Raw genomic sequence first — 16,527 nt, forward strand, 5'->3', positions numbered from 1 at the left:
TCATTTTCGACGTGTTAACAGTTGTATATTAGAAATGCAGTACAGTAAGTGTATGGTTCTACACACAAGAAAATTGGTTCTTCTTGGGTTCTTTAGTAAAGGAAATTATTTTTTACAGAACCATGACAGCTCAAGGGACCATTTGAATTATGTGTTTTTTCTCTACACAAGATTTATTATCATTAAGTTTTTTTAAGGGTCTCTAATTTTAATTTATAATAAAAGAGTTTTTTTACGTTATATGCAAACATTTTTCCCATATTTCAAATAAAATTGTTGTCATTTAAAGCATTTATTTGCAGACGATGAGAAATGGTCAAAAGAAAACATGTTTGTCACAAGCCATCAAATAAAGCTGAACTGCTTGAATTTTTGTGCCAGGAGTGGCATAAAGTCCCCCAAAAGCAGTGTGTAAGACTGGTGAAGGGCATGCCAAAACACATTAAAGCTGTGATTAAAAGTGTTATTCACCAAATAATAATTTAAATATTAGTATTATTGTTTCAAAATAAGCTAAATATAAACTGGTCTGTCTCATTTTTGTCTGGAGCTGTATATGTAAACTATGCTATAAAATTTTTGATGCAGTGTTTTTGTTGTGTTGCAGGAACAAACTCCTTAACATCTCTGCCTAGACAGGCTACAGAGCAGGGATTTAACCCACAACCTTACGTCCCTGGAGCTGTGTGATACACACTGCCATCATGCTGTCTATTGTTGTCTCCCCTTCAAAAAAAAGGTAAGGCCAAGTGTATGGACATTTGAGTTAAGGAGTTTTAAATTTAACTCCTTCAACCACAGATGCAACTCCTCTTCTTTTGAAGAGGATGGATATTATGTAAGTTATATAGTGCTCTACAAATCGCAGATCTTTTGTGTCTATATTGACAGTTCGCTTTTGGAGCTGTTACACAAATTTTATAAAGATGCCCCTTCTATTGTGTTATTTTAAAAAATGGTGAATTTATAAAATAGATCAAATTTAGGATATTGGCTCTTTAAAGAATCTTCTCAAACTGGATCTATTTAGAACAATAAAAGACTCATAGAGCCTGTTCTAATTACTGTATGGAACACTTTTTTGCTAAGAATGTTTGTTGCAGAACTACATTATGTGGAAGATGCTAGAAATGTTTAGAAGATGCTTCAATGTTGTTTAGTAATTTCAAACAAGGTTCTTTAAAGAAATCTGTACATAATCATACATTGGACCAGTTTCTGTATGTTTTGAGTAAATTCCAGTAAATTGTTTGGGATTTGGATGTACTTTTAAAATATGAAAGATGTCATCCATCCAAGAATAACTGGACCATGATGAAGTTTGCTTTTTTAATGGTGGAATCCAATTTCATTGCTCAATTTTCTCATTTCCCTCCTCATGTTTTTGGATTCCCCATCTTTTTGTGTCTTGTTTTTTTTGCCTTTTATCCATTTCAAGTACCATGACATTTTGGAGCCCACTTCCAGAAAGTCTTATTGCATGACCCAGTGATTCAGAGACTCCAGTCACTCTCTCTCTTTCTCTATCTCTCTGTCTCTCTCTCTCTTCGTCTCTCCTCATCTGGGTGTTTTTAGGAGCCTATAAAGCATGCCCCAGAGATGACATACAATGCCTTCTATCAGCCCAGAAGCCTCGTATACAAAGGCACGTGCACACATGGGATGATCACTGCACCCCTCAACCCCCCCCCCAACCCGCCTCTTTCTGACACGCGAAGCCAATGGGAATAACCGAATGGATGAGGCCTGCTGCAGTGGGCTTTATGGGATGACTCTCACAGCCTCAACACAGCTCACTTTTGTCCCTCCGCTGGTGTTTTGAAGTCCTGCATTCTTCCTGGGCTACATCACCGGCCGTGTACAGCTGCTGCTGGAGGGTAGGTGAGGTTAGAGTTACTGAAAAAAAAGAAAAAAAAGAACAAGGTGTTTGAGATTTGGATTAAGGGGCTGTGGAGGAATCAAAGTGCCTTATGATTAGCATGAGGCAAGCTTCCTCAACATGAACTGGCTGTGTGCTGGAATGCCCTGATGCTTTTGAGGAAATGGCTGTAATAAAGTGGCGCAAATAAAACATAGCCTTAATTGTGTCATGTCAAAAGTTCAGTAATGCCGTTATAATATATTGATAGTGCTGGAGTGGGAGTCGTTTTCAGAGTTTACAGATGTTACAAAGTTAGAAGATTTAGACCATCCTCTTTTATCTTGATTATTGTGCATCTGCTCCAGAGAGTCATATTCTATTGGCAGTACTTCTCTGCAGGAACCAGACAAGCTGTGTATGTGTGCAGTTGCACATCTGTGTTAGCAATAAGTGCAACTGTAAAGAACAATATGTACTGAATGACAGCAAATATGTAAAAAAAATGGATACATAAGTGCGTGTTCAGAAAACTGGAAAGAGTTTCCTGCCCTAAGCTCACATGGGTTGCCAGTTTGAAGACATTATACTGAAAAAATGGCCCACTGCTCCAAAATACACACACTGTAGTTGAATTACCAAAGTCTAAAGATCCTAATAACATACTGGCCAGTTTAACAGATAATGTACTATTTAGCTACGTGTTTAGGACAAAATTAGCATCTGTCTTGTAGTCCTTTTTGCATTGTGAAATGTGTTTCCATTTACTCATGCTTCACACTTTCTCTGGTTATTCAGCTAAGGATGCAGAGGCTTTTTAGATTGGGTAATATCTAGCTAATGTTTTTCTGCTGCAGTTTCTGTTTCAATTCGCTTACTCACTTCCATGGCTGAAGCACACTGTGTTTTCCTTTTTTATGAGTTAGTACAGAAAATGTAATACATATAATCCTTTCACGTAGCTGAATTCATAATTTGCTTATATAGTGTATATTTGGGAGTTTTTAAGAGAAATAAATTTACCTTAAAATTAGAATAATACTAGAACAGCTTCACCAGAAATAACCCTGACCTCTTCTGGACTGGTGTTGTCTAAGGACGCGACTAAAATAAAGCTCGGGCAAATAAATGCAGCCTCCTCAGCCAGACTCATGGTGAAGTCAGCCGTCGTTCCTTTTGCCCGCCAACCACAAAGTGCACCCTTTCTGACCACAGGGGCATTCGACAGGCCTCAATTGATCCTGGTTTGGCCTAATGAGCTCACACAGACCCCATGATGATATCTACTAAAAACACCACATCTCACACACGCTCTTTCCCTCAGAGCGGAAGATGTTTTTCCACTTTTTCTTTATCCCTCGTGCCAGTAGGATCTGTGTTGAGCGTTTCTCTTCTTTGGGCTTAACCACAAAACTGCAGGGTGTCCAGCTGGAAGCTTCTCCACACTGAGCTAAACTCCACCCAGACCCCACAGCCTCCACTGCAAACCCGGCCCTGAGACACGTCCAAAACCTCCATTCAGCCCCATCTAACCACTCGCCTGACCATGCGGCCCGCCTTTTCTCCAAACAAGGCGGTTTGTTTATCCTTTATGCTTGTCAAAACTGCAGCTCTGCGGTTTTAAGATACACATAAGGCAAAAACCAGGCGCATTTGGAAACTTAATGCATTTTTACCACAGCCTCTCTGCAGCCTAAACCCCTTCTGTAAACATGACCCTTTTACTCCAGGTTCTTCACATGTCCATGTAAATCCATGAGACTCGTCTTTGTGCCCCAAAGACCCCCCCGAATAACCTGACAAGGTTTTCTATATATCTCACAATAGTTTTCTAAAATGAAATGACACAAAGGCCTAATCACATTTCTCAGTTCAGCTGGACAGCTGTCTGCTGGACTTTAGTTCAGTTTAGGGCATCACGCTCCTATCTATTCCAATAATTCTACAATTATCAATTATTTACTTGTGTCCACTAACTTCTTGTTTTTTTTTTTTTTTTTTTACCAAACAAACAAGAAGTTTTGTTTCACTATTAATGCAGCATCCTCAGTTACTGCTGTTGCATCATTTAAGGAATGGGAAATTTCACTAGATAATTTGCCACACCTGTACATGAACCCTCAGTGTACCTCTGTACTAAAGGGTGTAGTGCTAAGTGGATTAGGGCAAGGGGTGAAATGGAATTGGACCTAAGTCTTTCTTGGCTCCATTAATGTAGCTCAACACAGAGCCTTTATCCACCAAGCGTGGACTTTCTAAACCTCCACAGTCTCTGTAGAGGGTTCTTGTTTCAAAGGACCTCCCTTTAGCCTTTCTGAAGTTCATATGATTGAGTCTAGGAAAAATCTGGTATCTGGGCTATGAAACCGTGCCAGGAGATATATCAAACCATAAGACAGCCTGTTCTCATCTAGTCAAGATATAAATTCAAATTCTCTGTCCCCTGACTCGTCTTGGTCCCTCAACTCTGAGGTGAAAAAAGCCTGCGGCATGGGTTGTATCACCCCTGCACAGAAGAGACGTTCTGTTCCTGCTGCGTCCTGTCAGCATCGAGGGTCATCTCTGTCAGCCACCTAATGAAAACAGTTTGCTCGGTGTGCTGGGGGCCAGAAGTGGTCCAATTCGGTTTTGGCAAAGACGCTGGGCTCACGTTCAAGAATCTACCCCCACTACACCACACAGTGGATTGAAAGTGACACTTGCCAAGCTCTCCACATGATGGAATTGAATGACTCAGTGGTCTCAGAGGGACTGGGCCCATATGGGGACCAACTGCATCTTCATTTGGTTGCTCGAGGATGTGTTCTCCATGATCTACAAAACAGTGCAGACAGGGGAACTTCACAAACTGCAGAAACCTGGTTTTCAGATTCTGAGGACATGCACGTGTGGGCTTGAGTTCGGAGCTCAGAGGGGAAGACAAGAAAAAGCTAATTTAATCAGTTCTGGAGTCCCTGCAGTTTTAAAAATAAAGGTTCCTATGGAGTAAAGCCATATGTTTCTAAAAAGGGCTTCATCAAGGGGGTTTTAGTAAAGGCATTGGTTAAAAAGAGACTGAAAGACCCATTTAAATACTTGATAAATACTTAAAATGACTTATAATGCAAAGAGGAATTTAAGAATAAGATTTCACTATTATAGAATAATGTTTAATTAATCACTTATGAGTTGCTGAACATGTATAAATGTTGTTTTGAAGTAACATTTTGTTAATCTACGGTGTGGATGAGCCTAATTCCAGACGTGCATTAGAGAGGTATAAATCCCCCCAGTATTGAGCAGTGGAGCAGTGGAACTGTAATCTCTAGAATGATGATGCTCCAATCAATACTGGGATGAGCCATTGTGTTGTGGATCATGATGTAGGGTGATGATCATTCAACATCCTGACCTTACAATGTAGTAGAAATACTTCACTGTACAGTAGAGACAGTCACTCCAACAAAAGCAGGATAAAGACTTTTTTCATACGGTTTGTCCTGGTGCCTTAATTCCTTTGTCTAAATAGCGTCAGGATTATGTAGATGCTCCACTGATTTCAATAGGGAAAATGACATCTTTATTAGTGCCACTTTAAAATGCAAGATGGTGCTACTGCACTACAAAACTCTGGTGGAGCTGCACAAAACTTTTCTCAAGAACTTTATCCTTTAATATTTCTCTACTGTCTGAGTCAACATGCTTCTTTTTTACTTGTGCATGAGGCGGGAGCTCAAAGTGTGATTTGTGTTTGTGACAGTGTTGTAAAAGTGAATTACTCTCTAAAACTTTAGGGGGAGCCCAAGACCATTTAACTTATTAGGGTTCTTTGAAAATGAGAATGAGAATTTCTTTCCAAAATTTTAAGTATGTATGCGAAAACATTTTTGAAGTTAATACTACCTCTGAGTAAAACCCCCATATAGGTTCTAAAAAGAACCCATGTATTAACATGCATTTTTGTACATTCTTCAATAGTAAGTAACACTTTTAATACATTTAATAAATGTATTTATGAGGAAAGCAGTTTGAGTGAAATTGAAAGCACTAGAGCTTTGGTAATTGTAACTCAAATTCTAATCTTTTTAGTGTTTGGCTGTACTCAGGCTAAACTGTTCTGCTGTTTTCTTGTTTGTTTCTAAGTAAAAACACAGATTATCAACAGATTTTCACTGAATTATCAGACTTTTGGAGCCTACTGTTTAGTAAGTACATTATTTCCAGTTTCCAGTCGGCCACAGATCTTAAGAAGAACAATGGGTTTCATTAAATTCACTCCAAAAACTGTCTGATCCCCCAGTCATGCCTGCACGAACATAGACAGGACCGGTAGAAGAGTGTAGAGTTAGTGAGTACAAGGGGAAAAGGGAAACCATTTTCTTGGGCTCTGCAGAAAATGTGGTTCTGTTTAGGAAGGAGGGGGTGAACAGCATTGGCCTTGGGGGAAGGGGGGCCGAGCCAAAAATGTTGTTCCTATCCTATGTTCTGCAGCACACACATTATGCCCAATGGGGGTTGGGAAACAGACTGCAAATCACTCCTGAAACTCCACGGCACATTGGATACAGTGATTAAACACTGGTACAGTACCTGACAGTACAGGCATGCTCCAAATGTCCCTGCAGTTTTACACTAATTTCAGCCATTAGTTTAACCAGAGGCTAATCAAAACTACTGTTTGCCAAACAAGCCTTTCAGTGATTTACTTTAGACAAAATCTGTCCTTTGATGAACTTTCTAAGCTGTGTTCTTCTAATGAAAGTACCAAAAGTGCCCCCTGTAACCCGAGAACAAAAGTGGGAGCTATTCTGGGTGCAGTCTGGGCTTTTACTGTTTTCTAAACCTGCTGTTTTACCCCATCAGAGCCTTGGTTCGGCGGAGCCGTGAGCATTTGGGATGCCTTCAGCTGCTCGGCCACCCAGCCGGTCAGAGGTAGGGGGACAAGGTGACCTGGGTGTTACAGAGGAAGTTAGACAGCAGTAAAGACTCAGAGAGAACAAACAAACCTGGGTTATGTCATCTCGTTCACACACAGACAACACACACTCTGTTTTGTATTCCTGACTTTGTAGAAGTGCTTCCATTGGCGTCTGTGTTGGTGAAGTTCTCCTCACAAACCTTTCTAAACTTCACTCCTATGGTTTCCAAAAAGAAAAAAAAATTGACCACATTTGACCACAGCAGAGTTTTCCATTTTGCCTCAGTTCATTTTGAATGAGTTTTGGCCCAAATAACACAGTATTGTTTCTGGATGGTGCTGACATATGGCTACTTCTTTGCGTGATACAGCTTTGACTTCAATTTGTGGATCGCATAATGAACTGTGTCCACAGAAAATGATTTCTGGAAGGATTCCTGAGCCCATGCAGTGATTTCTAGTACAGAATCAGTACAGTCTGTGTTTAAAGCTGTGCCACCTGAGAGCCTGAAGATCACCAGCATCCAGTATTAACTGTTACCCTTGCTCTTTGCGCAGAGGGATTTCTTGAGTTTCTCTAAATCTTTTGATGATATTTTTTGCATTTTTATACCCAGTCTTGTGAGTTAGTCACAGATTGCTTCTTCAGCTGTTTTTTTATTGTCACCACTTACTTTTTTAACCTTTTGTTGCCTCGTCTCAACCTGTTTGAGATGTGTTGCTGCCATCAACTTCTAAATGAGTTACTATGTTCTCTTGAAATGGTCAAATTTCTCACTTTCACCATCTGATATGTGTTCTATTGTGAATAAAATATGAGTCTGTGAGATTTGTGCATCATTACATTCTCTTTTTTTTCATTTTACACAGCATCACAAATGTTTAGGAATGGTAAATTGCAAATTGTTCATGTGTAAATTGGTTCATATTGGGTTAAGGAACCTTGTAACCTCCATATATTGGTAGAGAAATATTTTGTAGTACTCATGTACCTCAAACCACCTTTGGTTCCCTTAAGAACTTTCAGTGAAAAAAGAAATATGTATGACGGTTTACAGTAATGATAAGGAACCTTAATTTAATATAGGCCAGGTCAAGTCAAGTAGTTTTTATTGTCAATACTGCATATGTACAGGACATAAATACATAGGTGTATGTATTTTTATGGAACCAATGTGATTCCGTGGTACTGCTCAACTGATCAATGTTTTTAACAGCGTATAAAATCATTTTTTCTGGTTTATATTTTTATGTTATTCTGAGGATATTTGATCCAAGTGCTCAACACCAACACACACATGCACACAAATTCAACAAGACCATTTACAGTAGCTGTACAATTTTCACTTGTGCATTTATGAAGGCTAAAATGAGCAAGTCTTTATAACAGGACTTGAGAGCGCAATAAGAGCGCAAAGTCTTACATGATTACAGTGATTAAAGCCTCTAGTGCAGTTTTTATTCTAAACCTACTGCCTCACACTCCTGAAAAACACACAGCCTATACAGCGCATGTAAATTCATAGATAGACTATTACTAGAAAACAATCAACTGGGAGACAATGAATGCTCATGAAATGTGATCCAGTGTTCAGAAGTGTAATCATCTCCTGGCAGTAAGGGGGACTGTGTGGGTTTGGCCCACAGGCTTTCAGACCCCTCTACCTCCTCCTTCTCCTTCTTCCACCTCCCCCTCCTCCTCCTCCTGCCTTGTCTCAGTCTTCAGAAAGCACCTCCCCTTCCTCAGCAGGGTAATTCACCAACTTTTTCTTTTCTCACAAGGCTGCGGTGCAGTTTCCCATTCAGGGGTAACGGATAACGGATCCTGCTGCACAAACTGGACAAGAATCCGGGCTGGAAAAAATCTCAAGAACTTTAAGGTAATCTGCTTCAGTTCTGCTTGCTTTTTAGGAAACTTAAAAGTTTTGTGGTAACTTGTTTAAGGGTGATTTTTTAAAGGAGAGAACAATGAAAAAGTTTGCAGAGTCAGGAAAAAAGTTGTGACAGCAGCTCATTCAATTTTTTATGAAAGCTACAGTTTGTGGAGTTCAGTTTTTGGGGTGGGTGATTATTAACAAATCCAATGATGAATGTATTTTAACATAAATATATACATGTATGCTTTCCTGTGTGGTTTTAAAGTTGCGATCAAAGCAAAAGAAATTTTAAAACTTTTAAGCAATTTTAGAGAAATAGTTTTAAGCTCCACAAAGTTATCACACCAAATTACTGTGTAGTCCATATAAGAAACATTTGCAATTATCAAATCAAATGCAATTTAAAAGTCTCAGTCCAAACTAAAAATGTGATCTATTAAGCTACATTAAAATAACTTGTTTTAAGTTCTTCAGTGTTCTTCAAAGGAATCTCACCAAAACTACTGTATATAGTTCATATTAGAAACCAAAAAAGCAATGTAATCTCATTATTACATGTAATCTGACCTAAACTAAAAAAAAGAAATGATCTTTTTTTCAGTAACATTCTTCAAGACCCCCCCCCCCAAAAAAATGCTATTGTAGTCTATGTCAGACATATAAAAAACAACAAATTATGCTAATAATCATTCAATTAAATTCGCCATCCACCTTAAATGCACCCTGAATCCTCCAGACTCTATTTTTTGTCACTCACAAAAGGAAAACACTCACCGGCCTTCATTTGCTAATGAAATTAACACTCCAGCCTGATTACCTCCTGACCGGAAGAGCTGATAGCCGTATTAGTGTATTAGTGAGTCTGACTGATAGTGCTTTTCTCTTTGTTCTTCCTGCACTGATTGCACCCTCACACATTCTTTAACCTTTATAAATCATGGATGTATGAGTATAAGCCACTAGTTTGTGATCAAAAGGACAATGAAGTTCGCAAAGTCAGGAAAATGTTATGACAGCAGCCCATCCAGGATTTGCATGGGTTGTGGACTAATGAGATTTTTTTTTTATTCGGGACGCACTGAAATGATTTTTTTTTTGCTAAAAATTAAAACCATACAAAATTAAACATTTGGAGCACCAACCACTTTTTTTTTTACCAAAGCACAGTGCCAGTGTAACATTTTGGTTAATTGAACTTTTTTTTTTTTTTTTTTTTTTTACTTTACAGTTCAATCTGTCTAGTTTTCTGGATGTTCTTGTGGTAACATCACTGCAATATAACTTGTGTCAATGTTTTAATTTTTAGTTTTGGGAATATTACTTCTAATTTTTTCATAATGTTAGTAGCCGGGAACGTTATGTATTGAAACCATAATTATGTCACACATTTTCAGAAGGTTTCCTGAACATTTTTTCTGTAAGGTTACTGGCTAACCTTTTCAAATGTTTCAAAATGTTGCTAAAAGTTTTTATAAAGTTCTTTGTTAAATAGGGAATTGTTGGGTATAAATGATATGGACTTTTCACGTATTTGACCAAAAACAGAAACATTTATTAGTCGATTCTTTTTTTGATTGCCGAATATTCAGGCTGTATTCTGACATGAGTTTCAACATAGAGTTCAAGTTTCAGACAAAACTGAGGAGTATGTTTTCTTTAAGCAACTTTTAGTTTGTTTAATTGTATGCTATGTAGACTTTCTTAAAGAAAATTCACCAGAACCACAGTTGACCATGTAAAAAAAAAAAAACTTTTGGCCAATATGCTTCAAATGCTGCTAAGAATCATTCAGATCTGAGGAAAACACTTACGTGCCTTAATCTGCTAATCAAATTAACACTCTCAAGTCTGATTATCTCCTGAAGGAACTTTTGTCTTTGTTCTTTCTACATTCATGTTTCCACCTTCATTCTACCAAACCCTTTGACCTTTGCAATTAAGAAATTTAAGCCATGTTGCTTTCAGCAAGTTCACAATTCACACCTTTAATGCGTTTGTTTAATCAGAGTTGTCCAGACATTGCAAACAAGCCTATGAGGGTCTGGCTTTGTGTATGAGGTTGTTCAGGGTTGGTGTAAAGAGGTTGGTCAGGATTACTACAGTTGAAATAATCTCCCCTCGAAGCTCTGAGGAGATATGTGGCTGGGTTTTTGGTTTAACTCTCATACACAGCACTTTGTGCTGAAAGGAAAATGGTCACTCTTTTAGCAGGGTGTTGTTTTGCAGCCCACTGGAAGTTGAAACTCATTTTAGCTTAGTTGTAAATCTTTAGAGAAGCTCATTCTTTAGCTGAAAGTCTTGCTTTAATGAGAGAGCACTGAAGAGTTGGCCATTTTTCAACATCATGCATCATTAATGCTGTCTGCGTAGACTTGTAAAAGTGTACATGGTTGGTGTGCAGTGCAAAAATTGCTGTGCTGTGAAAAGCTGCATGACTGGACAAATATAATAGACTATTATACTTGTTTTTAGTAAAATGGCACTATAGATGTGTGTTGCTTAAATGATAATAATAGTTTAGTGAATATTTCGATTTATACCATGATGCTTTTTCTGAAACACACTCAGTTATTACATATTTATTGGGTAAAGTTTGCTTCTCCAGTTTTGCGCTTGATTTTGGTTTTCTACAGCAGCTGAAGTGGCCCAAATCCTATATTCTTACCAAACCTTGTGTTTAATTTTGTCTGTTTACAGTATCTTTTTTAATGTGATCTATATCTGAGATTCATCTGAATAGTTCACACTCTTAAACTGACATGAATGCGTTAAAGAGAAATGCTGCACGTGAAGTTTCAGACTTATTTTTTGCCAGCATCACAAGAGCTATTAAGCAGTCCCAGTGCTCGACAGCTGGGCTTATGATCAGCGCACATGATACATTTAGCCATTTCTTTAGAATTTTTTTGAAGACAGTGCAGTTGTGATTTGCTTTTTTCTAACTTAGTTTAAATATATGCATCATCCAAAATAAGTATTCTGCTGCTGAAACCCTCCCTCACTGCTCTCATCCATTTTCCATCTGTTCAGCAAAGGCTGCATGAACTTGATCTGCTTTCTTAGAGTGAGTCGCACTACTGCGCATTGGATATGAATCTGATTTCAATACCAATTTTGACATTCACATCTGTGTTATACAGTAAATGGTGGAAAAATATCTGTTTCATGCAACTTTTACCTGCTTTGTGAGTGCAGTCTGTTACTTGTTAGCTACATTAGCCTCGAAACTCGAAAAAATATAGATTGAAACTTTGGACACCAAGCATATCTCAGCAGATTATCTATTAAAGTCACTAAATTGAGTCCTGTTATTTTGCTTCTATCTCTACTGTTTGAAGAAAAACTTTTTTCTAGATTTTGGAGCTCTGCTGTGAGGATTTAATTATGTTAAGATCATTGTTTAAGTCATCCTCAGCTTCCCATCCTCAAAACCCCATTTCATCCAAGGAATATTGGATGGAGCTTCAAAATTACAGAGAACACAATTCCACTGCTCCACAGCTCCACAGCTGGGGGCTTAATACCCTTTAGCTTAGGCCTGGCATTAGCTATGGTGCCAATGGGTTCATGTTTATCTGCTCCAGAGAGTCAGGTGTATGTGTGAGTGTGAATGCATTTGCACATCTGTTTCAGAAATGGGTGAAGCTTAAAGTAGTTGAATGCATTCATTAGAATGAGTGTCCACAAAGATTTGGACATATAATGTCTAAAGTTTTCAGTCTTTCTCTAATAATTTGTAAAGCTGTTGAATCAGCTATTGCCAAGCTTTAGTTTAAGCCTACTGTCCATGTTTGGTAGTTTCTAATATTTCGTATTTGTTAGCTTGCTAGTGTGCCTGGAATAGTTAAGTTTTGGAATGATAACAGCATATTTTAAAGAATGTCATCCATTTTCCTTATAGAAAACCTAAGAATGCCTAATATGGGCATGATGCCAACTACACAATAAGGCAGTTCTGTTCTGTAAATGCCGGAAATTACAGTGAGACTGACTTATTCTATATATACTCACACTCAGAGGTAGATAGTTAGCTGTATGATTCAGTTTGATCTGAATAAAATGAACATTAACTGAACCCATTGGCCTTTATTTTTTTACATTTCTAAAAGCAGTGATGTGATCCCAACATTCCTCTACAGTGATGTGCAGCTTTCTGTGATAGACAGACTGCACGCTGTAGGTTTAAGTGGGTGTGGCTTTGAGAACTGTTGAGTGCCATCATGCCTCCAGCATTTCTGATACCTCTCCCAGACAGCACACCTGTGTCCAGTACAGACACATATCTTCTCCCTTATCCAAGTGCAGGAGCTGCCTCACATCCGATCTGGAAAACAGCAGGCGTGTGTCACACCAGGCTAATGTTGTAAAATGTCACGTGATGTTGGATACTTAAAAGCAGATTGTTTGTTTTAATGTGCCGTGCTTGCAAGGTTATTTTTATCTTTTTGTAATGGAAAACACAGTTCATTCATTTCAGACCACTTCAAATATATATAAATGGCCGAGGCAGGGTATGTATTGTATTACTGTAATAAGTACAACATGACATGAAAACAAAATGAACATATGAGACAAGATAGCAAAGAAAATTGAAATCAGTTGCTCAGTGATTATGTCCAAAAATATGCTTTATTTATTACAGACCACTGTCTTGAAAATATGCTATATATTAGGGAGTTAAGGCAGTCATCTGCTTTTTGTTGTATAAAGTAGATATTAGGGTTTTTTATATTCCTCATAATGTTGCTTTTAATAGGACTCCAATGTAGGGAGTAGTGATTATGGTTCCATTTCTGTGCCCAATTATGTCAAGACTAGTCCTGAAAATGTAGAGCTCCAGTATAGCAGTGAATAAGGTTCTATTTATATCCTCTATAGTGTTACTATAGTCTCATATGATGTAGGGTTCTGTATAGTGCTCAATGTAGGAAATAGTGATTAAGACATCCTATGAAGTGTGCCAATATAGGGAACAGTGATTAAGGAACTATTTATGTTACCAATGAATAGTGAACTATATCTGTTTCTATATAGTAATCCAATGTAGAAAGTAGTGATTAATGGACCATTTATATTCCTTATACTAGTGTTTAATAAGGGGCTCTATATACTCAGTGTTCCAGTGCAGGGAATAGTGATTATAGTTCCTTTTCTGTTCTCTATAATGGTGTTCTTATTGGGCTGTAATGTAGGGTGACTTTGTACAGTGACTTTGGACCCAATTCTGTAGAGTGTTCCAGCTTGTGAAATATGTAGTAAGGAACTGTTATTGTTTTCTGTATAGTTTACAAGTATATGAAATAATGGACCATATTTCCCTGTATACTGAACTTTCTCCTGATCACTGTTTCCTATAAAGTGATCTATATAGTTCTCCAATGTAGTGAATAGTGATTACGGTCCCATTTCTGTTTCCCATAATGGTGTTTGATAGTGCTCCTGATTTTCCAGTGTAGCTGTTAGTAGCTGTAAATGACCATGCCCAGTACAGCCAATGTCAAGACAAACCTACATTACTGTAGGCGCATAATGACCCACATTCTAAACACTGTCCTCCTCTCTTTCCTCCCCCAGCGGTCACCCTGAAGTGAAGCCGGACCGGACGAGTGGAGCTCGGGAACGTCCAGGCGATAAGTGCCTGTTAAGAGTGAGGACTGTATGGGGCCAATGGGGGCTTGGACGTTGGCCAGGGTATTAGTGGGGTGGACTGCCGTCTACTGGGCAGCTGTCCAGACGGTGCAGGGCCAGGAAGATGGAGGTCTGCAGGCCAGCCGCTTCAATGGAAAACCGGAGGGAGAGATCCAGCAGAGGGTCCGGAGGAGAGGACAGGATTCCCTGAGGGGGTAAGAAGCTTCCTGACCAGGATTTAACAGAATTATGTGCAGAGAATTTATTAGTTGTAAAAAAAAAAAAAAAAAAAACACTCGGGAATTATTTAAAGTCACAGTTGCAGATTTAAGTCGGGTAAAAGAAAAATACTTTTAAACAAAACATCACACACATATAGTAGTAATAATAATAATAATAATAATAATAATAATATATTATAAATGTTTAGTGCTTTTCTTTTACTAAAGTACTCTTTAGAACAGACTGGATTATTGGTTTTATGAGAAGTGAACAGGGTTAAGCACTGAGCCTCATATGAATTTGAAACAAATGCACTGAATCTAATGCTGCGTTACATTTACCTCTACACTTGACTGTATTTCAGTTAAATATTCCAAAGATTGTACGCTATTTTAAAACAGTTCCAAAATACAGTGAGCTAAAGACTTTGTAGTTTACCTCCACTGGTTTGACAAACCCGTACTGGTGTTCTATGGCAAATCCAACCAAAATATGTCGCAATCATTTGCCCTAGATTAGCATTGTTAGCAATGCCAGTTGATAACAATGCATTATACAGTATTTTGCACATTCAGTTATCATGAAAACATGTCCACTGAGAAACATTGGACAGTATTATTTGTACAACTGATTTAATGACACATATAGACAGAACTGATTAAACTGCATAATACAACTAGTGTTGTGTTGGGCAGCCATCTTGGATTCTGAACTTGAGGTTGGTGAGGCTCTCCCAATGTTTGGAGTAGGAAGTCTGACTTGTGGGGAGTGTTCCAGTTGAAATTCCCTTCTTGGAGCTCCAATTCAAATGGAATGCAGCATACTGTTTGGGGCAGAATAATACAGCCCAAAGCTAATGTTTGCCCAGTCTAACTGCTCACTACTTGTGGTAGATATGATAGCGCATCACAGAAAATGTGGCTGTCTTGCCAAAGATTGTGTGAATCTGACAGAAATTTCATGATAAATAGACCAATAGAAGTGGTCCAGAGTGATTTGGAATAAAATGTTTTTACATTGACTTGCATTGAAATTACATCAAATGTAATTTATTCATATGTCAATAAATAAATTCAGACATTTATAAAACTAGTACGATATTGTGTACCAAACACAATTTAATGCCAAAAGGTACCATTATTATTTTTTGTCTTTTATTAGGCAACACAATCACTTTTCACCAATTACATTTGGTGTTGAAGTGGTGCCATCCAAGAGGATCGATATGCTGTGTCTCACCAACTACTAAGAGTTAAAATACTGTTTGTATTTATTAAGTCTTATATTGGAGCTCCAAAAACATCTGAAACATCTGATCTGTGAGAAAGCACTCATGCATTTTTTTAATGAAACATGAAACTTCCTTTCCTGTGTGCTTGCCTTGATCTTGTCTGATCTGTAGCTCATGCCTCTACCTCAGTCTCGGCAAATGTTGACAAACCTCTCTAGGATCAGATAATCAGGAAATCAGATGGGTTTTTTATACTATTGGGAAGCAGTCATCTTATCTGTATTCCAAAATGAAAGTATCCTTCTTTAAAAGAACATTCATGATTATTTTCACAACATGAACAATATTTTGCATTTTTGCATCACGTTTGGCGTGTAGCAGACTTTAGATGTACATCAGTACACTTCAGTTTCAGTTCTGGAGGATTGATATCCAGTGCAGTTGAGTAATTTTTGGGCCAAACAATCCACTAAACACCAGACATCAAGAACTTTTAAAGCAGTTAAAGAACATTGCACTATAATTTTTTGCCTTGTACATCAAAAAACATGATACCACAATTCCCTTAATTGTTTTCTTGCTGACTCAATTCAATGAATGTAATAAAAATAGTGTTTCAAACTTTTGTTCAATTGCATTTTACAGTTCATGGTGTTCATTATAATGCCTTTGAATCCTTGAAACACACCACCACCACACTGTACAAAACCATCTGGCTTTAAACAGCAAACCCTAATAAGAGAGTACCTCACGATGGATGTGTGCATGTGTTGAAAAGTGTTGGTGACAGTGTGCATCGAGTTTTCCATTACCT

At 38.0% G+C, this 16,527-nt stretch overlaps 1 protein-coding gene and 1 long non-coding RNA gene across 4 annotated transcripts in view; both read left to right on the forward strand.

Moving 5' to 3' along the window:
• Positions 1-1,579: 1,579 nt before the first annotated feature.
• On the forward strand, positions 1,580-7,582 carry LOC125782281 (uncharacterized). The gene is made up of 2 exons (XR_007424898.1): positions 1,580-1,877; positions 6,701-7,582. It is a non-coding gene; the product is annotated as an uncharacterized LOC125782281 (long non-coding RNA).
• Positions 7,583-8,517: 935 nt separating this feature from the next.
• The window catches only part of fbn2b (fibrillin 2b), a 98,103-nt gene continuing 90,093 nt past the window's right edge, over positions 8,518-16,527 (forward strand). For all 3 annotated transcript variants that reach the window (XM_022669855.2, XM_049465481.1, XM_049465480.1), the window contains exons 1-2: positions 8,518-8,635; positions 14,207-14,475. In XM_022669855.2, the coding sequence (XP_022525576.2) occupies positions 14,291-14,475 (185 nt within the window). In that variant the 5' untranslated portion in view covers positions 8,518-8,635; positions 14,207-14,290. The remainder of the gene's footprint in view (positions 8,636-14,206; positions 14,476-16,527) is intronic.

Source organism: Astyanax mexicanus, chromosome 16 (genome assembly GCF_023375975.1).
Source record: "Astyanax mexicanus isolate ESR-SI-001 chromosome 16, AstMex3_surface, whole genome shotgun sequence".
NCBI lineage: Eukaryota > Metazoa > Chordata > Actinopteri > Characiformes > Acestrorhamphidae > Astyanax > Astyanax mexicanus.